Source organism: Theropithecus gelada, chromosome 2, assembly GCF_003255815.1.
Source record: "Theropithecus gelada isolate Dixy chromosome 2, Tgel_1.0, whole genome shotgun sequence".
Classification (NCBI taxonomy): domain Eukaryota; kingdom Metazoa; phylum Chordata; class Mammalia; order Primates; family Cercopithecidae; genus Theropithecus; species Theropithecus gelada.
The window spans coordinates 118,204,113-118,231,512 of record NC_037669.1 but is presented as its reverse complement, the minus strand read 5'-3'; the positions used below and the strand labels follow the sequence as shown (position 1 = coordinate 118,231,512).

Below are 27,400 nucleotides of genomic sequence, written 5' to 3'. Positions count from 1 at the left end.
GTTCTGTTAGGGAAGATGAAAGTAACTATAACAGAATAGGAAAACCAAATTTACACACTTGTATGTGGATCATTTAGAATATAAACAATTTACTCTGAAAAAAAGTTTTATAAATCCCTATGGTATTGACATAAACTAGGCATAATAAACTCAAATGTGAAATCATTAGATTTATTTGTAATGACAGGGTCAGTTTGAGAACCTGTGTTCAGTGATAGTGATGCTTTGGATGAAACAATTCAGCTCAAACTCTTGGCATTATGATCCTCCTTTCCTAATATGTGTCTCGAAGGTCCCCAAATAGTCCCAGGGCCTGCCTGGCTTTTATGAATACTCTAGCAAGTCCAAAGTAGGGCAACACATCCTGTATCCAGACATGAAACGAATGTCATCAAGGAGGCCACTGAACCACCTTTAAAGGAAAGACAGCTGGAGTACTCCAGTGGGTAGAAGATTTGGAGATAATTGTGGCTAGCAATTTGGCATGCAGAAAGAAGAGAAGAGAACACTGTTTCCAAATGGGAAACAGAAAATGAGACGGGGAAATGAAAGCGCATTCCCAGATGGAGCGATTTTATTTCCAAACATGATTCACAACAGATATATGCTTTGCTACCTCCACACTGGATTTTCATTTTATAAAATATATTTGCTATTAAAATCATTCATAAAATCTACCTTCCCCTTCGTAGTGGGAAATAAGCAAAGTCAAAGGTTAAAAGGTCATGCATAAAATAGATCCAACAAAATAATTATATAATAGTCTTAAGTTCTTCACAAATCAAGAAAACATTAATTTATACTTCACTATACAGCACTTCAAGGGTTTTCTTTATATATTAATATTCATATTTCACAGACAATTTTACAAAAAGATTATCATTTTTTTCATAAAATAGGAAAACAAAGCCACAGTACTAAAAAAAAAATCAATCCACAGAGTGTAAACATTTTTTATAAGAATAAACACTAAAAGAACAATGAAACTCAAGTGCTTTATCAGAAACAGTGGTTGACCTCTTTTTTCCTTTACTCCCTTTTCATCTGAGAGAGCCTTTTAGAGATCGGGAATCATTTGTTGTCTGCAATTACTAGAGGCTTTGGCTCACAATTCTGGGGAAAAATATCAATTTAAGGAACCCTGTGTATACATTTTATTTTCTTTTTCTTTGAGACAGACAACCTCAAAATAAAGTCCAAATATTGGTTCCTTCCAATATATAAGGAGGGTAGTTACCATAGAATAAGAACTAAAATCCCATTTTTTTTTAAGGAAAAAAAAAGACCTTCGATGATGCAGGTGTCTGTGTATAAGGAACTATGACCTACCAAAAAACCACCACATAAGAAGAGGCCAATATAATTTGCCAGTCTGACAAGACAGTTGGTATTATAGGTGGAAGAGACCTCAAGGATCACATAATTCAGCTCTTTGATTTTAGAGGGAGGAAAGACAAGGCCCAGAGATGATAAGTGGCTTGCCTAAGTACATTAGCAAGTTAGCTTCAATGGTTATTTTTATACACACACAGGCACACATACATACTGTTGCACTGACTTCTGTTTTGTACATAAAATGCTACTGGCTCATACAATACATCAATAAGTATGCAAATTTTCATTTGTTATTTGATTGCTGGAAGTGGGAAATACTCATTCTTCCCAGGAGTGAAATGGTTCTACTTTTCTCCATGGTGTACTGTATCATTACTCAGCTCTACTGCTGCCTCTACAGCCCCTAACAGTAGCATGGATTGGGGAAGAAGGAAGGATGGCAGGAAGGCAGGCAGAGATCCTCAACTCAAATCAGAATTGGAGTGTCTTGTGTCAAAGATGTTCCCACTGGCAGTGAAGACTTTACATGAAGTTAAGCTTGAGCTGTTGAAACTTCCAGACCTGGCTGGAAGGAGGAAATGGGGGATCGAGGCACCACCAGGTACCAGTGTACGCCCTTCACTCAGAACATGAGTTGTGTTCCTCTGACCCTAAAAAGCAGAGATGAGCAGTGTGTGTCCTGCCTAAGCTACTGAACTATAAACTTAGATGACTTTACTAGGTGCAGTCATAGTTTCTAATTATCTTAACTTGTAGATGCATATAAACATGAAAATATTTATGCCTATGTTATAGTAGTATTAATAGCTATTATATCATTTCCACAAAATTACATGTGGTTATAACTGTAGGGAAGATTTTAAAACCCTAAGGCAATTTTTAAAAAAATACCATTGTTTTCGATATTTATTACGGACATCTTTCTGAAAAACCTTAAGTCTAGCTATGTATATTAACATTAAATAACTTAAAAAAATAAACAATACATTATATTGTAGCAAAATAGCTCCATTTTAACGCCATATAAGTGAAAAAAATTGAGTTTTCAAGAATAGACTAGACCTCTAAAGGTATTTTTCACAATTTTGAACTAATATTAAATATATTTTCTTTTTCGACTATGCCAAATATATTCACACTGCTCTTGGTACTTTATGTCAGAAGTATTTTTATGTGAAACACTAGGTTGTTTCATTTGTCTGTTTTTACTTGCTCTATAATGAAAAGTTTACTCTCAATCTAAATAAATTTGCTCCCAAAGATCTCCCCAGGGAGAAGGGGGACAGCATAACCAAAAAACAACAAAAACCTAATGATATACAGATATCCAGTGCATGCGACTTCATATTTTCTAATAATAGTAGTAGAAAGTAACTTTCAAGTATCCCTGTAATCCAACTGGTCTTACAGATAGTGATCTCATAAAATGAATAGTATTCTAGAGGAAGGAAGTCCTTTAAGAAACTCGTTCTTTCTAGAAAACCTTTGCCAAAATTCCCATAGGAAACAAAACCATCCATTCACGAAAAAACAGAGGGTACTTGGTCCCCTGCACTGACCTGAAAGCGCGCACATTTAACACTGCTCTGAACTCAAGGTTAACTCTAGCAGAATTGAGGAGTCCTCGTTTTCTTCTTATTGAAGGTCAGTCTGTCATCCAGAGCTGGAAGAACTGCTTCTAAAAAGAACGTCTTGATGAAGGCAGGACCCAAAGTTATTTCCAGTTCCTAGTCCTGCTTTCTGTAGCTGTAGGTATGAGTATAGTTGGCTAAAATAACAAGAACAGAGAGATTGGCCCACTCTGGGAACCAAATTCAGATGTTTTGCACTTAAGTTAGTCAAATTCATTTTTAAAAATTAGGTTATCATAAAGACTTCAGTTATGGAATAGAGACTCCACAACTCACATGTAGAGGGGGATGAGAGGAAGAATTAGTCGGCTAAAAAGTGCACATCTTTCCAAAGCAGGTGTAGGAGGTCAAGAGGGTCTCGAGGCTTCTGGAAGTTTTGCTCCTTTACAGGTTTTGATCCAGCCACTTGATGTAACTATTCCTAGTCCGGATTCCCACTGAGAAATTGGTGGGCCAGCTAGTGAAAATCATACATCCGTGAAAGCCATCCTCAAAGTGATCCAGGGTCACTTCCACACCGGCACTCTCCAAACGCTTGGCATACATGATCCCATCGTCTCTGAGAACATCATGCTCACACGTCAGAATGTAGGTCTTTGGGAGGAGCTGCAGCACTGCCTGGTCTGCAATGAGTGGGGCAGAGCGGGCATCCAGCAACTGAGGAAGCTCCTGGACAATCCTGGCATTGCCTGTGGTCTGTACAACAGGCTTGTAGTTCTTTGTGAAGGATGCAGGCAAGAGGGATGTCCAGTTTAGACGGGCCCTGAGGGCAGCAGCCTCTTCCACATCAAGTGAAGTGTGATTGTTAATGATCATTGCCTGCACAAAGTCATAGTTGCCTTTGAAGTAGTCCACCCAATACTTCACCATGACATAGCGGGGCAGGATTGGCGTATTCACATTTTGCTGATAAGATGGTGTGTTAAAATCTAAAGCTTGAAGAACCGGATAAATTAAAGCTTGCAGTTTGAGCTTATTTTTTAGGCTGGCATCTTGAGTAAACTAGAGAAGAGGAAGCAAATGCATTATTTCATTTTGCATGCCTTCTTTTATAGGAACCATACCCTATAGAGTAGCTTAATGTGTTGCTCTGAATCTGTCAATGGTATAAGTGTTACATTTCTACCAGGCACTGTATAAATAATATAGTTTTAAAAATGATTCTCCATCGTTACCATCACCACCCTATCAAGCTGCTAGATACTTAACTAAGAAAGGTATGATGTTTACAACTCATAGTTTTGAGTGAACCCTGTACTTGTATCTATCTTTAGGCAGTTAAGACACCTGGGTATTATGAATGGATAATGTATGAACCTTCTTTAATTTTTTATTCCCTACAAAACTCCCAAAAAAGGTCATGACTTCCTAGGGAGAAAAAAAATTAGTCCTACTCTTCCAGAAGAGAGGGGCAGAAAAAAGTTAAACAGATTATGAGACTCCTGAGTGTTTTAGTAGGACCTCAGGGTATGTCTTCTGGTGAGCATCTTCATGCTTGGTGAGAGAATTTAAACAGTTCTGGCAATGTACCCTCCATTCTACATAATGAGCATATGCCATAGAGTGAAGTTGTCATGGGAATGTGAATGAGTCCCCTACCTCAACAGATTTCAGTCCCCCCACGCCTCCCCATCGTGTTAATATTGCTCCATTTTGTAATTCTAGTGTGCAAAATTATGTATTTGTCCTGTAACATCTAAAAGAAAGCTAACGAGTCATGAAGCTTCATAGAAAACTAAATGATCTTCAAGGTAACTTTAGCCATACACTTCTGCTTCATACCTGGACTTTAGAAACCCAGGTGAGATGTGACTGCTTTCCAAAACATGAATGGTCAGTAAATAGTACTTTGAATATGTGCCAAAAATTGTATACACATCACCTTGCCAAGTCCTTGCAACAGCCCTGCAATCAGATGACATCGTCCTCATTTTTCTGAGGCTCAGAGAAGTTAAGGGACTTATCCAGGGCCCCACAACACTCAAGGGTGAGTCCTGGGTTAGATTCCAGTGCTGTCTGGCTTGAAAGCCAAGTATGTTCTCTCCACTGAGCCAAGACTCTCTTGTGACCACATGTGGATGAAAACCTTGCCAATGCCAAATGGAAAATCAAGTTCTTGAATTACAACAAAAGAGATAGAAACCAAGGTACCTCATAATTAGAATGACAGATGGTATTTGAGGACACCAAATGAAATTTGGAGGTGAGACGACAAAGATGTCTTAAGTTATTTCATCCATAACAGGAAGAAAAAGTGCTTTTTCCCAGCTGCCAAAAAGATTGGGGTGCTATTAGAGCTAGACATAGTTTTCAAAGAATTCAATCAGGTGAAACTCATAGTAACTTGTAAGATAATAGTTAAATGGCTGAATTGTTTAATTTTTTTTCTTTTGCATTAAGAAAAAGTTGGGGAAACAAATTTTAAGGTTTTAATGTGGCTCAAAGTTGTAAGGAATAATCTTAGGAACTGGAATTTAAGCAAAAATACTCTGCAAGTCAAACATGAAAAAGGAGCAGGGGACACTTGAGTTCCATACATAGCCCTGAGAAGCAAGGGATGTCAGCCCTTCTCTAACACTGACTGTAATCAGGGACTTTACAAAGTCTCATAGGTGACACTTCCTCCAATGACCCATCTTTCTACTTCAGCAAGATCTCTGAGAGCTCTACAAGTGTAATCGCATGAACAATTTGGCCATCTAGTGACCAGCCCACCCAGCTATGCCTTTGCCACACATAATGGAGGGTGTGTTGGTCTGCTGGACCTTATCATGCACCACTCAATCCACCAGCACCTTAGGACAGTGGTGTTACCTGTTGTCCAAGGGCAGCAGCCAGATTTCCACCAGCACTGTCACCAGAAATGCAAATTCTGCCTGGATCAACCATATACTTCTGTAAGACTTCTGGCTTCAGGAAATACTTTGTGGCCCGTACAACATCATGAATTTGCTCAGGAAAATAAACCTTTGGAACTAGCCTGTATCTGTAAAAACAAAAGTTGTATTCATTTAAGGCCTTTGCCAAGTTTTGGGGACATTTAAAGTTTAGAGACAAACTGATTCTTTTAAATCTGGAAATAAATAGATAAGAAATTGATTCAATGGAATTACTGTATTCATATTACTGTATGAAAAAGAAAAAAATAATAAAATATAAATATAAACCATTTTCTTGCAAATCAAATACTTAGTTTAAAATGTGATGATTTTGTATTAGTAATAGTACTATTTTTCTTTAAACTATCAGCCACCAAACCAAACCTACTTACCACCAAGAACAACCAAAATAAAATTTCAAAGTAAAAGGTAAAAGGTGGACGGAGGTTCATTGCAAAGACATGGATAGCACCATAATAGATTTTAGAATTTTATTTCTGGAAGTCAGTGTTCCATTCATAATGTCTCTGGGTTAAAAGGTGACTTGGCAGCATTAACCACTTCATTGGTCTCTCATTTAATGGTCCATCATTTACTTCATGTAATAAAATTGTACTTCACTGGAGAGGTCCATACTAGCCTGACATTAAAACCAAGCAATGCATTCACTACCTGGAAGACTGTAACTAAAAGGCCAGTTGTTAACCTGCAAAAGGGAAGCTAAGTTTTCCAGACAGCCTAGAGCAGGCCCTCGGGGATACTTCTGGGGCTCCTCCAACTGGCTCCACTTTGCAAGATCAGAATCCTTTGGAATCCTATCTGCACACCTAGCAGAATTCATATCCCTTTAAGACTCCCAAAAAGCTCTGGTTTTGTCAAATGCCCCACCCATAATATTATCTTACACATCCACATTGGCAATCTTGGTTTAGAGTTCCCTTCCACTCCCTATTCTCCTCTTTTGCTTATTAATTCTCACTCATCTTTTAAGCCTTAACTGGAGGGTTTGGCCTCCTCTAGGTCACCTTCCTTGGTCATATCTCCACTTGCTTCTGGGCTTGAACTGGCTAATATTCCTTGATATTTCTATGTGCCAGGGTATGTCACTCACTGTTCTTATTAGTTTATTTGAAAAGTATTTGTGTTTTTCCTAAAGACTGTGTTCTCTGATATCAGGAACTATGTTTTATTCATTACTGTGTTTCCAGTATCTGCCAATGTGAGGGGCACATAATCATCCATCCAATAAATCTCTTTTGAGTATTAACATACCTTCGTTTTGCAAACGAAGAAACTAAGGCATACAAAAGTTACTTGATTTGTAAAAACTCAAAAACAGACCAAAATTAGGTAAAATAAAAGCTAATTACCTAATTAAAACTTAATAACAGTCAGTGAAGACTCAAACTTTTGATTTCCATCTTATAATTAGCATACTTATTTTCACAAACTAATTTTTTCTAAGCTACTCTAAATAAGGACATTTATTTTCCACCATCTAAAATCCAGCTAATTGGACTGGGAACGGTGGCTCACATCTGTAATCCCAGCACTTTGGGAGGCTGAGGTGGGTGGATCACTTGAGATCAGGAATTCAAGACCAGCCTGGCCAACATAGTGAAACCCCGTTTCTAATAGAAATACAAAAAAAGGGCCAGATGTGGTGGCTCATGCCTGTAATCCCAGCACTTTGGGAGGCAGAAGCGGGCAGATCACCTGGGGTCAGGAGTTCGAGATCAGCCTGACCAACATGGCGAAAACTCATCTCTACTAACAATATAAAAATTAGCCAGGCATGGTGGTGGGTGCCTGTAATCCCAACTACTTGGGAGGCTGAGACAGGAGAATTGCTTGAACCCAGGAGGCAGAGGTTGCAGTGAGCCAAGATGGCACCACCGCACTCCAGCCTGGGTGATAGAACAAGACTCCATCTCAAAAAAAAAAAAAAAATTAGCTGGGCATGGTGGTGTGCACCTGTAATCCCAGCTACTTGGGAGGCTGAGGCATGAGAATCGCTTGAACCCAGGAGGTGGAGGTTGCAGTGAGCTGAGATCATGCCACTGCACTCCAGCATGGGTGAAAGAGTGAGACCATGTCTCAAAATAAAATAAAATCCTGCTAGGTAATTAAACATCTTGACATTCATAAATGGACAAATGTTTGAGAAATACGTTGGTAAGTAGTGAATGTGGATCTGGTCACTCTGGAATTACCACATTTTGAAACTAAATGCAATAAAAAAATTCCCTTAGTGGAGGTGGAGCTTGCAGTGAGCTGAGACTGCACCACTGCACTCCAGCCTGGGCGATAGAGCGAGACTCTGCCTCAAAAAAAAAAAAAAAAAAAAAAATCCCTTAGTGTTTGCCATATAGCAGATAAAATAAGCTTTCAGATTTCTCATTTTTCCATCTGGGGTGGTCAATTAATCATGCAAAATGCTTTTTTTTCCAGTTGATTTTTCACTATACATGAAAGCTGCTGCTATATAATTCCATTTGAGCAAAAAAGTAGAATTACACAATTTTGTCCACTAGATGACATAATTTCATATGATTCTATTTACCTCTAGTTCTTGGGGTGGGGGGGTAGGGTCTCAATTTTTAATCTTCAGTATTACGAAGCTGAACTTTTAATTTTAATAAAAACAAATGTACTTCATGACTCAAGTTGTAAAAACAAAAGTTATTTCATTTCAGCAATATCCCACATATCACAATAAACTGTTTTCCTGGTTGCCCAGGTGGTCAGAACATATCCACTAGTATCCATACATCAAATAAGTTGAGTTTTTAGATGTTATTTCAGAAAAGGTCTGAGAGACTTTGATCAAAGGAAACTGGTAATCTAAAAAAAAATGCTACTGCTCAATCTTCTCAATTAATAATTGGCTTATATAATAGGATAAACACACTTAAAAACAAATAGGTTATGATGCAAGAGGGTTCCTGGTACCATAAAAATCCATGGCCTAACCCCTCCCCTCATCTGTTTTCATGCTGGAAACATTCTTCAGTTTTACTCAGTAAAAATGGACACTTTTGGCCAGGTGCGGTGGCTCACCAGCACTGGGCGCAGTGTAATCCCAGCACTTTGGGAGGCCAAGGTGGGCGGATCACGAAGTCAGGAGATCGAGGCCATCCTGGCCAACATGGTGAAACTCCATCTCTCCTAAAAATACAAAAATTAGCTGGGCGTGGTGGCGGGTGCCTGTAGCTACCCGGGAGGCTGAGGCAGGAGAATTGCTTGAACCAGGGAGTCAGAGGTTGCAGTGAGCCGAGATCGCATCACTGCACTCCAGCCTGGTGACAGAGTGAGACTCTGTCTCAAAAAAAAAACAAAAACAAAACAAAACAAAAGGATAATTTTTGTAGACTGGAGAATATCCTGAAAGTAGATATTTATTAGGTTACCTGGTATAAGATGAACTTTCGGCCGGCCGCGTTGGCTCACGCCTGTAATCCCAGCACTTTGGGAGGCCGAGACAGGCGGATCACAAGGTCAGGAGATCGAGACCATCCTGGCTAACACAGTGAAACCCCGTCTCTACTAAAAATACAAAAAAAAATTAGCCAGGCGTGGTGGCGGGCGCCTGTAGTCCCAGCTACTCGGGAGGCTGAGGCAGGAGAATGGCGTGAACCTGTGAGGCGGAGCTTGCAGTGAGCCCAGATCGTGCCACTGCACTCCAGCCTGGGCAACAGAGCAAGACTCCGTCTCAAAAAAAAAAAAAAAAAAAAGAGGAACTTTCAAAGTAGCTTGAAATTCACCTAATAAGTATATCAAAATGTTGTAATATCTAGACACAGAAAGCCAAGGATCAGGAGGAAATTCATGGGTGGTACAGCCAAATAATGCATACATAAATATATCTGCTGTCTGCTGCTGGTGCTGAAAGTTACGTCCCTGCAAAGTAGTGAAAGAGGGTTCTGATATTCAATATTTAAAAACTGCAGATCTTAAAGCACCTGATACATAAATACCAAAGATGTCATATCATATTAATACTATGGATGCATATATATTCCTCAATTCGCCCAGCTCACATCAGGGAGAGGATGACTCTGCAATGCCAAGTGGATTATCTATTTTTATCACTGCATGTACCTCCCACTAGAAGAATAAAATTTGGTGTAAATTCAGGCATGAGGTTTAATCAAATTAATGTGTAGAGTCTATAAAAATGACCATATTCCTGCTGGGTGACGTACGTTGCCAAATGTTCTACAGATGTATGTCGCTCAAATCTCAAGCAAACTTCTGGGTTTAAGGATGAGAATGTGAGGCTCAAGGAAAATGTGTAACTTGTCTATAACAGCTAGAAGTGGCAGAACTGGGATCTGAACTCACAACGGACTTCAAACCTATGCCTCTCTTCCTTTAAAGCCCTGAATGACACCAATGTGTTAAGAGGGTTGAAATGCGCATTCTTCCTCAAAATAATCTAACCTGGAAGCCACGTGTAAAACCTTCTGCTATGGAAAGGACACCAAGTTTTCTTCATATAGTGCCAGTTAGGCGAAAGATACGTGCAGCATTCTGGAATAAAATTATACTCCTATCAGATTCAGCAGGAGAGAGGATAAGCCTCACTCTTTTGCCAACTTTTTTACTTTTCACCATCACCCAAGAAAATCTCAATAGATTCATTTTGGGAACATAAAAAAGTTAATATTCCCCACTGTCTTGGGGATATTTTTAGTAGGGGATATCCAAAGCAAATCAATAATTAAAACCAGATTGTGCTCTCTGAGTGAGACAACTCCAGAGGGAAAATCTATTTACTCCGCTAACAGAAGCTTCCTTTCTACTGTTGCATCAAGAGGTTTAAAAAAAAAAAAAAAAAAAAAAAAAAGCTTCCTTTCTTCCCTGCCCCCTTTATTTTTTTTTTTTTATTTTTTATTTTTTTGAGATGGAGTCTCACTCTGTTGCCCAGGCTGGAGTGCAGTGGCGCGATCTCGGCTCACTGCAAGTTCCACCTCCTGGGTTCACACCATTCTCCTGCCTCAGCCTCCCAAGTAGCTGGGACTACAGGTGCCCACCACCACACCCGGCTAATTTTTTGTATTTTTAGTAAAGATGGGGTTTCACCGTGTTAGCCAGGATGGTCTCACTCTCCTGACCTCGTGATCGCCCACCTCAGCCTCCCAAAGTGCTGGGATTACAGGTGTGAGCCACTGCGCCCAGCCCCCTGCCCCCTTTAAGAGACAGTCTTACTCTGTCACCCAGGCTTGAGTGCAGTGACATCATCATAGCTCACTGCAGCCTCAAGCTCTGGGCCATAAGCGATCCTCCCACCTCTGCCTCCCTAAGTGCTGGAATTACGGGTATGAGCCACTGCATCCCACCCAGAAGCTTCCTTTCCATTGAAAAAACATATAATAAAATTGTGCTCGAGGGGAAGGAATGTGGATGAATGATTGTTTCTCCAAAACTGCACCACTGCACTCCACCCTGGGCAACACAGTGAGACTCTGTCTCAAAAATAAATAAATAAAAAATAAATAAACTAGAGGTAAAAAGGTACTCAATTATAGTTAAACTGCACCGAAGTTTGTGAATATAAAATAAGGCCTTTCTAGATTATATAAATGAGGATACACCTGTGTACCTTAGATATAAGATAAACATTGTAATGTATTTAACAAATACTTATTGTGCAATTAATATGTAAAAATAGCATAGCGTTGTAGAAGCTGCTGAGTAGTAGGCATGGCTTTTACCTAGTTTTTGTAACTCAAGGACTTTACCTATTGGTTATTTGGTCTGTCTCCAGACCCTTGTGCCAGCATGAGTGACATGAATCATGGAGTCCCAACTCCTGGTGCTCATATGAGGTGATTACATTACCAAGGCTGCTGGAACTCCTGCCCACCAGCTTCCTCAGATAAGAACTTTCCCCAATGCCACAATCCACATGAAAGAATAGCAAAGCCATGACACCACTACCCACTCTAGAGGGCCTCAAGGCAAGGAGCTGCTGGCTCTAGACAGCCTCTCTTCTAGAAGGTGGAGGTCCAGGAGAACCAAGGGTCCACCGTCCTCCTAAAGACTCTCAGAATCATCCACCCTTACTTCTGTTTTCCTCAGTTGTCTCTCCATCTGTCTTCTCTCACATTTCATTCCCTCACTGCTCTCTGCCTCCTCCCTCACCTCTCAAGCCCTCTTATTACACCACTTTGGTCTTCCATGACCAATCCACTTTTCTAATGAGGTTCTGCTCATCCTTAAGGGTTTGATCCAAGCATCACTTTCTTTAAGACACCATTTCTGACCCTTTAAATGAGGTAAGATCTTGCCTGTTAGATGCCTCTATTACTACTTGCCCTTCTACTTCCCATCACTTATCACACTTTTAACATTACTTATTCAAGGTCTTTTTCTTCTAGATCATAAACTCTATGAAGGCAGGAATTAAGTCATTCTTACATTGTTATGTCACCAGAATTTAACACAGTAACTGACACAAAACAGGAATCCAATAAATATTTATGGAATAAAAGAAAGAAGAAAGAAGCGAGCCACTGAGATCCAGCTCTGAACATACTTTGCTTTTTTTTTTGAGACAGGGTCTTGCTCTGTCACCCAGGCTAGAGTGCAGTGGTGCAATCTCAGCTCACTGCAGCCTTGACCTCCCATGCTCAAGCAATCTTTCCAACTCAGCCTCCCGAGTAGCTGGGACTACAGGCATGTACCACCATGCCTGGCTAATTGTTTTTTAACTTTTTTGTAGAGATGGGGTTTTGCTATATTGCCCAGGCTGGTATTGAACTCCCGGACTCAAGTGATCCACCTGCCTCAGCCTCCCAATGTGTTGGGATTACAGGTGTGAGCCACTACACCTGGCCTGAACATCGTTTTCAAGAGAAACATCATGATCACATAATGTTGGCTGTACCTCAACTACAGCACAGGTTATAAAGTGCCCTTGGGTAAGCCTGAATCCTAACAAGGATTACTATCTCACTATTTCTTCAGGAAAAAAAAAAAAAAAGTACTGTGAGTTCCAAACATGCTGATAAATAAATGTGTAAGTTGACCCTTTCATTCCATAGGCTAGATAGAGCAATAATCCTCCAGACTCATCTAGTGCTTTTGAATATCTGAACTCCTTTTATATCAATTGTCTAAAATGATTCTCGTGACAACTCTCTGCAGTCATTATCCCAACTCAGCATGCATTTACCTAGCATGCACACTCCAAGCCTTGCACTGGGTTCTGGAGATGCAAAGGAAGGAAGATGTGATTTCTGTTTCCAGGAGTTCACATTCTTTTGTTTTTGCTTTTTTTGTTTGTTTGTTTTGTTTTGTTTTGTTTTGTTTTTGAGACCAAGTTTCGCTCTTGTTGCCCAGGCTGGAGTGCAATGGCGCGATCTCGGCTCACCACAACCTCCACCTCCTAGGTTCAAGCGATTCTCCTACCTCAGCCTCCCGAGTAGCTGGGATCACAGACATGCACCACCATGCCCAGCTAATTTTGTATTTTTAGTAGAGACGGGGTTTCTCTATGTTGATCAGGCTGGTCTCAAACTCCCGACCTCAGGTGGCCTCCAAAAGTGCTGGGATTACAGGCGTGAGCACCACGCCCAGGCTTTGCTTTGTTTTTTGAAAAATAGGGTGTATGTTGCCTACGCTGGACTCAAAACTCCTGGGCTCAAGTAATCGTTGTACTTCAGCCTCCCAAGTAAGGTGCACCACCATACCTCGCTCTTTTCCCAGTAGCTCACATTCTAAACATACAGGAAGGGTTCTCAACCCCATTTTGCACATGAGTTTAAGTGACCTGCTTGAGGTCACAGTCATGAGTGATGGAACTTGACTGCCATACGCTGATGTCTCCCATCTGGATACCACGTTGTAAAGATTAAGAACACTGCAAAGTTAAAATCAAAGCAATTCCTTCTAAATGTTAGCCCTTTTCAAAAAAATCTTCTTAAACATGTCTTATTCTTCTGTGTCTTATGATAAGCCTGACAATACCCATTTTACTTGAGACAGATGCTGATAAGGGGAGAAGGGAATGGAGGAACGGTTTAGGGCATGTGGCCAAATAGTGATATTGAAGCCCAGAGGGTAAGCCCTGTGGTGAATGGAAAATCCGCATGATGCCAACTGAAACAGGCCCAGCTTCTCTCTTTTTCTCAGGCCTGCAAGGAGCTGGGGCTACACAAGAAACCAACTGAATGGCCCCTGAAGCTTGTTCCTCAACATCAAGCTGTACGGCCTTGTCTGCTTAAACATCCCCTGTGCTTTCCTCTGGCCAGCTGCCCAGGCCAGCTGCCCAAATCACTTCCTTGAAGGTTCCTATATTACCAAACTGCACTGACAACACTTGAGTAATCTGGGAGGCCTCAAGGAGAGTCCGGAAAGGCCCAGGTGCGGTGGCTGCTTCCTCAGCAGATTTGGCTCCAGCTATCTGGACTCTAGGGCTTTTGGGTGACTCTAGGGCTTTTGGGTGACTCTAGAGCTTTTAGGTGGCTCTAGGGCTTTTGTCCACATGGTCAGAACTGCCTCAGTGACTCTGAGCAGTCCCTTCCAAGAGACTGCAGAACAGATCTGCTTAAATCTGGAGTAGGAGCAAGGAGGTAATGCACCATGAACAGGAGAGCAGCTGACAGAGAGGCAGAGGGAAGAAGAGAACTGAATGAGCCTGGGGCAAGGAAAAGTGGTTGATGTCATGGCCCTGCCACTCAGCATTATAAGCTTCCTTCAACAGTGGCTTGAAACTGGATCAGAAACGTCCAGAGACCTCGGGAACTATCTGACTTACTCCCCTACCCCATCTATGTGACAAGCTAGCTATCTGGCCTTATGCACATTACTTAGCTTCTTGGGTCTCAATTTCCTCACTTATGAAAAAGATATCAAAATATCTTGGATGTTTTATATGAGAATGAAGATGCTTCATTCGTTCATTCCATAAATATTTACTGAATGCTCACCATATGCCAGGAATATTTCCAGGCACTAAAGATTCAGCGATAAACAAAACAAACAACAATCCGGAAATGTTTGCCTTTATAAAATTCATATTGTCTATTTCCACTTATTACAATAAACATGTAATAAGCCAAATATGTGATTTGTCGGATATTGATGATAGCTTCGGAGAGAAATGAAAGAGAGAAATGTGGGTTGCAATCTTACAAAGGCTTGTCAAAAAAAAGGCTTGGCTGTGAGGATGGTATCTAAACAAAGACCTAAAGTAGAACAGACACGTGTGCAAAGGCATTCGCACAGTACCTGGCACAAAAAAGACAGCGTGATTTTTGTGTTGTATTATTATCATCATAATTGTTATAATTATTATTCACTTTCTTCTTAGTTGCCCAGAAAAGTGGCTTATACAGGACTGATAGAGACAACTCAAAACATTAATATTACTACTATTACTACTAACTACACCACAAAAATTTGTTGAACACGTATTTCTATTCCCAAGGTCCAAGTCATAGAACCTGACTCTAAGAGAGTAATTTTTTCAACTCTTGGCTGTAAAAGAGATTCTCTTAAAATCCTTACTACTTTTTAGATTTAAAAAGTTAGTATTAAACTTATATGTTGCAAGTAACTGATTGCATACTTCTCTAGGTTTTTAGTTAATCCTTTTTTCAGAAGTTTTCAAAACTAAATGTGAAAAGGTAATTTGAAGTGTTATAAAGCTAGTTCAATAAATTTTGTTATATCAGAAATCATTTTTCTGATTATTCTGAGTGTGACTTTGGGCAAATCACTTTGCCAACTCGAGACCTTTATTTTATACTTTATCACTTGTAAAACAAAGTAACAAAGTAATTCTAGATAACTAAACAAAGTTATCTAGAATTCCTTCATAAGAAAAGTTTTCTATGACTAGCATTAATTACTTACTCAATGGAGACAATGACAGCATTCAATTCCTCAGCCATTGCTGTACACAGCTCATCATAATACCTGATTTCTAAAAGACACAAAGGGAACAATCATTACAAAACAGGTCATTTAATACTGTTCACTCTTAAATTCTGCTAAGTGTTAATTGTTTTTAGGCTTGGAGCTAATGCTGAAAACAAATAATAAAAACCAAATGTGAACAAGTGATAGAGTTACATGTACACGTGAAAAATTAAATCTGATTTCTAATAACATGCAACTACTATAAATAACAGGAAATGCATAGTTTAGTTTTGAATATATTACCATCTAAATATTTATTTCATAATGGACTATATGAAATGCACCAAATTGATCCTGATTTTATAGCTCTTCAAATGTATATACCTTTCTAAAAAATCACAGCAAATAAGCAGTCTCTTCCTTAGAATCATGCAATTTTAGGCTGGGAGTGGTGGCTCATGCCTATAATAGCACTTCAGGAGGCTAAGGAAGGAGATCACTTGAGGTCAGAAGTTTGAGACCAGTCTGAGCAACATAGCCAGATGCTGCCTCTATTAAAAAATGTTTTTAAATTAGCCAGGCATAGTGGTGCATGCCTGCAGTCCCAGCTGCTTGGGAGGCTGAGGAACTTGAGCCCAAGGGTTTGATGTTACAATGAGCTGTGATAGTGCCACTGTACTCTGGCCTGGGTGACAGAGTGAGATCTTATGACTAAAAATAATAAACCAATTAAAAAATTTTTTGCTCTTTTAACACTTCATTTGCTGCAGTTTAGTAAAGTGATCAGTTTGAAGAATATGGTATTCTCTTTAAATGAACACATTAAAAACCAGAATTTTAGGGAAGTCTTAGCATTTCTTAGAGGATCCAAAGGTCTGCAGTAACAGAACCAATTTAATATGTAAGAATTTAATCCTGCTGGGCGTGGTGGCTCACGCCTGTAAACCCAGTACTTTGGGAGGCTGAGGCTGGCAGATCACAAGGTCAGGAGACTGAGACCATCCTGGCTAACACAGTGAAACCCTGTCTCTACTAAAAATGCAAAAAATTAGCCGGGAGTGGTGACAGGCGCCTGTAGTCCCAGCTACTTGGGATGCTGAGGCAGGAGAATGGTGTGAACCCAGGAGGCAGAGCTTGCAGTGAGCCGAGATCGCGCCACTACACTCCAGCCTGAGCGACAGAGCAACACCCTGTCTCAAATCCTTAGTTGCTCTCAGTAAATTGAGATCTATATTGTGCCAACTGAGAGACAAATATTTCCTTATTTACAGGGTTTCTGAGGCAGTCTTAGAATCAGAAGTTTAAGAATTACATAGACACCTGTGACCTCCACCTGCTCAAGTTCTTCCTCGGGCAGAAGTGATCAGTCAAAATTATGCAGAAAAGGCCAGGTTGACTCTTGTAATCCATCCCGTTCCTGGCACCCATACTTCCTGTCCTCCAGTACAATGTTTCTCCTGGCAAGCGTCCAATGCTACAGACTCAATCTCTTTGAAGGCAGAAACTCCTTCTTATTCATTTTTGTATCCCTACACCCGAGCATACCTTAGACTGACCAGTGGTCCAGACTTGCCCACAACTGTTTGAGCTTTTGCACTGAAAGATCTGCAGCCCAGCAAACCCCTTGGCCTCAGGCAAACCTATATACTCATGAACAATTATTGAAAATGTGAAAAAAAAAAATCACTGAATAAAAGAAAAAACAATGGATATGGAATTAAATAAGATTACTAGAAAAAGTTATACCTTTTGACCTTTGTTGCTTTAAAAAAAAATGACATAATGATAAAATCAACAAGTTGTCATTGCTTTTAAACTAAGGGGATGCCAAAAGCTCTGGACTGAAGATGAGGAAGTAGCTCTATGACCACTATTAGCAAAGACAAGGCCCCAACTTCCGCCTTGGGAGGCTCTCTTCTGGGCGGCTCTGTTTGGCTGCCTGCCATTTTGAATGTGTTCTAGTCATGAAAGTCATCCAAATCTAAAGAAAATATTCTTGAACTTTGCAAGATTGTTTCCTTTGAATGGTTGCATACATTTTATATTTTAACCTTTGCTTTCATAAGCAGATAAAACATTAACATGTGTATTAAGGAATACCTGGTCTATTTCATAGAAATATATCTTCAAAACCCAAGTTGGCAAAAGAGGCACAGATAATTCCCCATATGCATGCCTGGTGAAACTTCACCTTGTTTTGGTGCAGAAAGCTGTATCAGCACTGCACAATAAGTCTGTGATTTAGATCATAGGAAATATTTTAAAACAGTCTACCTGAATTAACAAACAAACCAACAAGCAAATAACTTTTACATAGGATAACCATATAATTTATCACCCAAACCAGGACCCTTTTGAGAGTGAAAAGGGGGCACTAGTAATACTTTTACTGAAATTAGGAGTAACAGGGAGTAACAGGGACCATCCAGGGGAACCAAGATAAATGGTCCCCTTCTTTCCCACTAAGAAAACCAAACTCAATTACACATCTCCTGCAAGGCCAACCAGAACAACAAACCATCTGAAGGTGACCAGGACGTACTTGCACTTGCCAAGGCCCAGCCTCCTCCGTGGATATAAACAACACTGCGTTTCAGCGGTTCTTCAGGCTTCGGAGGGCCTTCAAACACTCTGACTTCTACACCATCAAAGTCCGTGTCGGTCACCTTCACTTGGGCAGAAGACCATGCACTTTTTTTGCCAAAAGAAACAATGATAAAATTCAGTGCCAGCAGGTGATGGCTCAGTCCCAGGTAGTGGATCAGGTTACTCTGCAGGGCGAGGGAGGAAATAAAGAGGGAAAGCGCATGTCAACTTGGCATCACCAGAGCTGCCCTCACCAACCGAGTGTCTGATTTCCTACAAGCAACCTCCACTGGACTGGAGGGCTCATTGAGCCCTTTTAATACAAAAACCAATTGTATTTACCTTTTGCTTTTGGAGTTGACAAAATATTTTCATACACGAGATCTCCTCAGGTATTATCAGTCCCATTTTATTTAGAAGGCTTAGAAAACAACTATGCTTGCTCATTTCATTTAAGTGGTAGTTCTGGGACTCAAACCTAAGATTAGGTTTGAATTCCCGGATTCAGTACCTTTTTTTCCTAAGTAAGTATATCACAGTTCCAATAACATACTAGGAGTGAAGAAATAATATATTTTATTCAATGCAAATAAGAGGAAAATTTTCTGTTTACTTTAATTTCTTTAAATTCCTTTGTAACATATATTTGAGTGTCTCATTATTTAATTTCTTTAAATTGCTTTGTAACTTCAATATATTTAATTGTATCTTTAAGTGTGTCTTGTCCTTTTGAAAGGAGTGTGTGAGAAAGAAGAAACATGGTCAACTGAGGCCCTGGCATTTAGAAGCAGATCAGCTCAGATAAAACCAGAAGCTTTTTAGAAATGTGCAAAGACTATACTGCCTGATGGTCTCTTCCCTTCTGAACCCTCAGGGTATCAAGCTCTGCATTAAGTGTTCGCAGAAAGTTATTTGGTTGCAGAAGGAACATAGCAAGGAGACCTAATTTACCCACCAAGCAAAGACACTTCTGAGTTTATTCCCTTCTCTCCACTTTCCCAAGTTCATCAGGAAGGGGAACAGCTGGAGAGTTAACAGCGCTCTTTTGTAGACTATGAAACAGAACACTGGTGATTAATGATCATAAGATCAAAGAAACAATGTTGCTAGTGGAAATCAGGACTATATGATGTCTGCAATGTGGCACCTTACAGCTTCTCTGGCTGTGCACAGGGCACGACAGTATACCTTGAAGAGGGTCCCTGTGTGTTCACTGCCTCAGCCTTTGGGCAAATTCCTGAGCCCTTTACCCCAGTGTCCAATATAGACATTATAACTGTGTGTGTATATTTTATATATATATATATATATATATATATATATATATATATATGTGTGTGTGTGTGTATATATATACATATATATATCTCCTGTCATGAAAAGAGTTAGAAAGCACTATATTAAGAAAGCATTAGCAAGTGTTAATGAAAAACAAGAACAAGAGGCAATTAATCAAACAATGAACAGCTATTTCAGGAATTCTTTTAATATCATTTGCTGGCAAGTATAAACAGCAGCAGAGCAAATGAATATTAAGAAAATTCAACTTCTACATGTGCCCTGACATCAACTGCCCAATTTACCGAACAAGTTAAAACTGTCCATGTTTTGATAGTAATTTATGCACGTGTACATGCACGTATGTGTGCACACATGTACCTGCACAGAGGATTCTAACCATCAACTTAAGTTCTTTGGTAAATTGGAAGAAGACAATCACCATCTGAGTTTTGTGATAAAATGTTAGTCTAATTTAGAGAATATTGAGATCTGCCAGGGAATAGCTAAGAATCACTGTATTTCCAAAGTTTCTAGAGTAGATATAATAAACCCTTGTTAACACCATTATCAATTAATAGGCAAGCTCCATTCCACTTGTCACAGGACAAGTAGTTTGACCGGCACGAAACGATGAAATATGAACAAAGAAATGGCAGACCTGGCTCTGTTATATTATCAACTGTACTTTTCTTTTTAATTAAATGAAGACTTCCTTAAACATTTGAGACAAATTATATGAGCTTCTTTAACGATATGAAGCTGTAAAACAAGTGAATTGTCTTTATATGACAGATATGAGAAGACTGTACATTTTACAAGAGAACCCGCCTCGAGTTTCCTTTATGTAATGCCTGCTTGAGTACATGCAGTTTTGACTCAATTTGTTCATATCTTTTCAGAAACATCTCTCCACATTAAATTATGTTTCGCTTGCATTCACAGAATACCTAAAAAACCATCTGCATTGTTTACAATAGCAACACACTGCATTGTTTACAATAGCAACACAGTGGTATGGGGGTAGAAATGCTGATTAGAAAAGGGACAATTTGGCTGGGTGCAGTGGCTCATGCCTATAATCTCAGTACTATGGGAGGCCAAGGCAGGCAGATCATCTGAGGTTGGGAGCTTGTGACCAGGCTGGCCAACATGGTGAGACCCCATGTCTACTAAAAATATAAAAATTAGCTGGGGCCAGGCGCGGTGGCTCATGCCTATAATCCCAGCACTTTGGGAGGCCGAGATGGGCGGATCACGAGGTCAGGAGATAGAGACCATCCTGGGTAACACGGTGAAATCCTGACTCTACTAAAAATACACACAAAAAAATTATCTGGGCATGGTGGCAGGTGCCTGTAGTCCCAGCTACTCGGGAGGCTGAGGCAGGAGAATGGCTTGAACCCGGGAGGGAGGCAGAGCTTGCAGTGAGCCGAGATTGCACCACTGGGCGACAGAGTGCGACTCCGTCTCAAAAAATAAAATAAAATAAAATTAGCTGGGCATGGTGGCACATGCCTGTAATCCCAGCTACTTGGGAGGCTGAAGTAGGAGGATCACTTGAACCCAGGAGGCAGATGTTGCAGTGAGCCGAGATTGTGCCACTGCACTCGAGCCTGGATGACAGAGCGAGACTCTGCCTCAAAAAAAACCAAAAAAAAACCAAAAACAAAAAAGGGGGGGGACAATTTGTTTATGCAGTGTAAAAGACAGGAATATGAAAGGGTAGGTAGATGAGTAGAAAAAGAATTTAGAAAACTGCTGTAAGAAAGACTGTGCTAATGTTTACAATTGTATTGATAAATTAGAATTATACTAGAGCCAATATTGAGACTGTCTGAAAACTTGAAAATGGATATGAACAGTGACCTGTTGTTAATTACTTTTCTTGTTACTATTATAAATAATAGCTATCACTGCCTGAGTGCCTACAGTGAGTGCGAGGGTAGGTTGCTGAAGTCTGGCTACTCTTCTGTGAGGCAAGTACTACTATCTTGCTTACAGAGAGAAGAGAAGAGAAGCCTAGACATTAAGGAGCCAGTACAGAAGCTGGATTTCTAAAACCTTGAGGGGGCTGCAGGACTTACAGAATTGCCCTAGAAATGCTGGTGTAGATAAATGTGGGCCATGGAAGCTGCTCTGAGCCCTATCCAGTATGGGATAACATTTGCATGTCTATGTGATATCAGTGATAAACTTGTGAATATTATCTAACTTTTTTTTTTCCCTCAAATACCGTTCCCTTAACTCTTCACATTACTCCCCTCCTACCATACTGCCCAGAAAATAAATTCAGTAGCCACACCTTTCTATAGTTGTTACTTCTTTGAAAGGATATGAGAAAAAAGCAAAGAAACAGGAGTGAGTTTCTTCCTTTGGATTTTTAAAAACCTGTATCTTCTTTTTTTGTTTGTTTTTTTGTTTTTGTTTTTGAGATAGAGTCTCACTATGTTACCCAGGCTGGAATGCAATGGTGTGACCTCGGCTCACTGCAACCTCTGCCTCCCAGGTTCAAGCTATTCTTGTGTCTTAGCCTCCCAAGTAGCTGGGATTACAGGCATGCACCACCGCTTCCGGTTACATTTTGTATTTTTAGTAGATATAGGGTTTTGCCACACTGGCCAGGCTGGTTTCAAACTCCTGGCCTCAAGTGATCCACCCACCTCGGCCTCCCAAAATGCTGGGATTACAGGCACGAGCCACTGCGACTGGCTGAGAATCTTTTAAAAAATAGGCATTGATTTAGAGGATTACATGATGAATAAGTCTCCTAGAATAGAAAGTGATTTCCCAGGCTAGATGGTAGAAGAGGGGAAGAGAAAATGTTGCAGATATGAAGTGAGGGCTGTATGGATAAATATTTGGGAGCCAGTGAAAAAAGAACCCTGGGGTGCAACAACTCCCAGATAGGTCTGTGGAATCTGAAGCAGCTGACTGTGCCTCATGCCCAGACAGAACCCTGGAAAGCGGCAAGACCTTAGGGAAGAGTAGATGCAAGGTATGTCTAGAAAGATAGTGCCTCAAATGGCCTTAGAGCCCCAGGCTCCAGCTGGTGAAGGAAAAACAGAATGATTCTGCATGCCCAATGAAAGCATAAATGTAGCAGGCTCTGCATGAATGTCTTGCAGATGGACCTAAGACAATCTATCTTTTCTCCACAGCCCATTGTATGTACCCAAGAGTTCAACAGGAATATAAATGATCTGAAAGATCGACTATCTTACAGATAAGAACAAAGGATATCTCAGGACAAACTGTAAGGATCAAACACCAAGGATCAGGTAGAACAGTGATGTGGGGTGAGGATGAGTGATATCCAGATGGCTTCCCCAAACCACAGTGCCTCAGCACTGTATAAGATCCTGCAAAACCTAAAAGAAAATAGTGATGAGTGGGAATTCCTAAACTCACTGGGAATAAGTTTCTACCTAAAGGATGAAGCCTTAAAATATAGATCAAGTTATGTTTCCTTGAGCTTATGAAATCAGATTCAGATACACACAAGTAACATTCTGGAAGTAACAAAGTTTCCTGAAACCTCTAATTCTTTTATATATATATATGTGTGTGTGTGTGTGTGTGTGTGTATATATATTTTGAGACAGAGTCTCACTCTGTTGCCCATGCTGGAAAGCAGTGGCATGATCTTGGCTCACTACAACCTTTGCCTCCCTGGTTGAAGCGATTCTCCTGCCTTAGCCTCACAGATAGCTGGGATTATAGGCGCCCACCACCACACCTGGCTAATTTTTGTATTTTTTTTTTTAGTAGATACAGGGTTTCACTATGTTGCCCAGGCTGGTCTTGAACTCCTGACCTGAAGTGATCCACCCATCTTGGCCTCCCAAAGTGTTGGGATTACAGGTGTTAGCTACTGCACCCAGTCTCCTGAAACCTCTTTAGAAGTAGCAGAGAAACTCCAGGAGAACACAGAAGCAAGCCAAGTTTTAAGGGCAATGGGCTGTAAATTATTCCATCTTGGCTAAAGTAAGCTAGGGCAATGCTAGCGGTCTTAAAACTTGTCTCCATAACCATTCCAGGGTCTAGGGGAAGAATTCTGCCTAATGAGATGGAAGGGGATAAAGGTTACTCGTTACGCCTCAGTGGAACCAGACAAAGAAATACAGTGGGGCACTGGCTCCCTACCCAGGTCTGATGGCTGAAGATCAAAGGACAAACAAGAATCAAAGGAAACCAAGCAAAACTGTGCTCTGCTTATGAATATATAAATTAGTTATGTTTATATATGGGGTTGTTCTGTCTTGATTAAGTCAACATATAAATTGTGAAGTATATCCTATGGGCAGATAATTTTGTAGGGGAGAAAGAGAATCATCTGAAACTTACAGTAATAGAGGAGAACCAAGGCTTGCAAATGAATAGCTGATGCTAGTTAGCTAAGCAGTAAGTGGTAAGAAAGGCCTAGATAAAGGGTTGCACAAGCTCAGAGAAGAAAGGAATCACCTATGTCTGGGGATGAAATCCAGTAAGGTGTCTAGCCCTCAATTAGGTCTTAGATGATGCCCCATCATAGGTATGGCTAACAAGGAAAAGGGCTGGAACTAAGGTGCAAGTATTGGAAAGTGGTTTGTTTTTGTTGTTGTTCTGTTTTTGTTTATTTGGCTTTTTTTGTTTGTTTCTTTTTTTTTTTTTTTTTTTTGAGACGGAGTCTCCCTCTGTCACCAGGCTGGAGTGCGATGGTGCGATCTTGGCTCACTGCAACCTCTGACTCCCTGTTTCAAGCGATTCTCCTGCCTCAGCCTCCCGAGTAGGTGGGATTACAGGCCCACACCACCATGCCCAGCTAATTTTTATATTTTTAGTAGAGACAAGGTTTCACTATGCTGGCTAGGATGGTCTCAATCTCCTGACCTTATGATCCTCCTGCCTCGGCCTCCCAAAGTGCTGGGATTACAGGCATGAGCCACCGCACGTGGCCTGGAAAGTGTTTTAACTCAAACGCCTATGGGTAGGTAAGGTATAAAAGCAAAATGGAGGCAAGAGGAGCATGGCAATAACAGACTCAATCTAAAGGAGGCATGTGTAGCACAGAAGTCAGCAGCATAGACTCCAGAGCCAGAGCACCTGGGCTAAAATCCAAGCTCCCTCACTTACCAGCACTGGGCCCCCGGGCAAATGATCAAACCTCTCTGTACCTCAATCTCCCATCCAAAAATGGAAGCAATTATACACATGACCTCAAAAGGTTGTTGTGAAGACTGGAAACTAAGGCACCTAGAACAGTGCCTGTCACATAAGAAGCCCTTTTTTTTTTTTTTTTTTTTTTGAGAACGAGTCTCACTTTGTCTCCCAGGCTGGAGTGCAGTGGCGTGATCTCGGCTCACCGCAAGCTCCGCCTCCCGGGTTCACGCCATTCTCCTGCCTCAGCCTCCCAGTAGCTGGGACTACAGGCGCCCGCCACCACGCCCGGCTAATTTTTTGTATTTTTAGTAGAGATGGGGTTTCACCGTGTTAGCCAGGATGGTCTCGATCTCCCGACCTCGTGATCCGCCCGCCTCGGTCTCCCAAAGTGCTGGGATTACAGGCGTGAGCCACCACGCCCGGCCAAGAAGCCCTTTTGAGTCAGTTATCACCAATACTACACCTCTGCTCCAGAAAATCATTGCGTAAAAAAGTGAGCCCAGCGACAGATATTCCAGTGTTTCTAGGGAAGCTGAGACTATCATTTTTCCTATTATGCACATTTGTTATTAGTACCACATGGATTATCAAGTACTGAAATTGTTGCAGGTTAAAAAAGTGATCTTTAAAAAGCTTATTTATATGGTCATATTTAAGGGGAAGGAGGCAGCTAGGGAAGAACCAGCAGCACACTGATACCCCATGCACATTAATGACTTTGCATCTGGTCAAGTTTCAACATGAGCCAGCAACATCAATACTTAAGCATCAATTCTAACTCGCTACCCAATTCGTTCTTCACATTTGAAGGTTTGTATTCTATGTCAGTGACTCTCCAATTTTTCCACTACGGTCATTTCATTCAGTCCATCAGCTTTTTAATTCTCTTTATATTTTGCTCTTAATTGTGCCTATTATAAGAAAAAAAAATCTATAATCTCACAGAACATTTATTTAGCTGCATGAAAATATGAGAATTTAATTAAAATATTAATGTTTAATGTTCAATTAAGAGATGGACCTTAAAGTAGAGGTATGGAACCCAGCCTAGGAGAGAAAAGACAGAGGCTGTCCAAAGAGACTGCCTGGACACAGTACCAGCAGAGGTGAATTGAGTGTTAATGAAGTAAAGATTCCAATTCACTCAAGTCACCTGAAAGTAACAGTTTCCTGAAACCTCTTTAGAAGTAGCTGGGAAATCCAGGAACACACAGAATTGTGTTAAGGGCCTTATGGGCTGCAAATTACCCTGTCTTGGTTAGCTGAAATAATCTAGAACAGTTCTAGAGGTCTTAAAACTTGCCTCCATAACCATTCCAGGATCTAGGGGAAGAATTCTGCCTAAGGAGATGGAAGGGGAATAAGGGTACTCATTATGCCTCAGTGGAACGAGACAGTAAAATCTGGTGGCACACTGGCTCCCTACCCAGGTAGTTGGTTCACGTTGAAACTTGACCAGATGCTAACTTATTTGTGTGTACGGAGTATCAGTGTGCTACTGGTTCTTCCCCAGCCTCCTGCCTCCCCTTTGATACATGATCAGAAGGCTGGAGAAGGAAAGAAGGTTGGGGAAAGGCAAACAGATGTTTCTGGTCATGGGGCAGTGTTCACGCTTTAGCCCTTTGCCCACCACGCTGACCTAGTAAGGACAGAAAGAGAACCTGCAAGGCATCAAAGTCCCCTTTCCCATTCTCTACTAGAATACAAGGTCGAAAACATACCTTCACTTGCTAAGGGCTAGATCTCTATTCCAACCCAACTCTGATCAAAGGACAGGGATGTTTGAGCACCATTTCTGGGAGGATTTAGGCCACACAGTAAATTCCACCAGAGAGGGAAAGTTAATTTGCTCAGGTAAAGTTGAATAAAATAAAAAAAATGGAAGCTTCGGAAACACCATCACTTAAAGAGCTGATGAGCAGGACAGGAAGAACCAATCAATAAAAAACAAAAAAGGACAAGGGGGGAGTGAGAAAAACAGAGAAAAGGGACAAATTGTTAGTGTGGCAACAGAAACAAGAAACCAGAGATATTAAGGGGAAAGAGGTTTCAAGAAAGCAGGTTGTCAAATGTCTGCAGAGAGGCCAAGTAGGTCATTGGTGTTGGCTATGGGTTCACTGGTGAACCTATGAAAGACAGTCTCATCCAAGATATGGGGCTGAAAATCATATTGTAATGGCTTGCAAAGTGAGCAGGAGTTGAAGAAACAGAGAGTAAATGCAGACAGATTACATCCACTGTTTGTAGAGATAAGGAAGGCACTAGAATAGTTGGGAGAGACTTGAGTGTGCTTCTTGGGAAACAGCTTGTCAAGAGAGAAAGACAAACTTACAGAGGTAAAAAGAATTGAGTGAATTGAGATCCTAGAGGAAGGAGGACATAGGCTCTGGAAAGTAGATGGAAGGGAGAATTCATAACAGGTAATTTATAGGGGGCAAGGAGGCAAAGTGAGAAGATATATCTCTAAACAGAACTTGATTTCTGTGGATGTCAGTTCTGTCTTTGTCCCAAAGAAGATAGTGACATTTTGGCCAGGCACGGTGGCTCAGGCCTGTAATCCCAGCACTGTGGTAGGCCAAGGGGGTGGATCATGAGGTCAGGAGATCGAGATCATCCTGGCCAACATGGTGAAACCCTGTCTCTACTAAAAAATACAAAAATTAGCCTGGCGTGGTGATA

General features: G+C 40.7%; 1 protein-coding gene across 5 annotated transcripts in view; it reads right to left on the bottom strand.

Moving 5' to 3' along the window:
* Positions 1-546: 546 nt before the first annotated feature.
* NCEH1 (neutral cholesterol ester hydrolase 1) overlaps positions 547-27,400 on the bottom strand; it is an 87,994-nt gene continuing 61,140 nt past the window's right edge. For 2 of the 5 annotated variants that reach the window (XM_025377318.1, XM_025377319.1), the window contains 3 exons: positions 15,710-15,779; positions 5,781-5,952; positions 547-3,968 (listed from right to left, as the gene is read on the bottom strand). In XM_025377318.1, the coding sequence (XP_025233103.1) occupies positions 3,351-3,968; positions 5,781-5,952; positions 15,710-15,747 (828 nt within the window). In that variant the 5' untranslated portion in view covers positions 15,748-15,779 and the 3' untranslated portion in view covers positions 547-3,350. Of the gene's footprint in view, positions 3,969-5,780; positions 5,953-15,709; positions 15,780-18,233; positions 18,487-27,400 lie in introns of all 5 variants that reach the window. The other 3 variants (XM_025377315.1, XM_025377316.1, XM_025377317.1) reach the window with 3 other exon arrangements.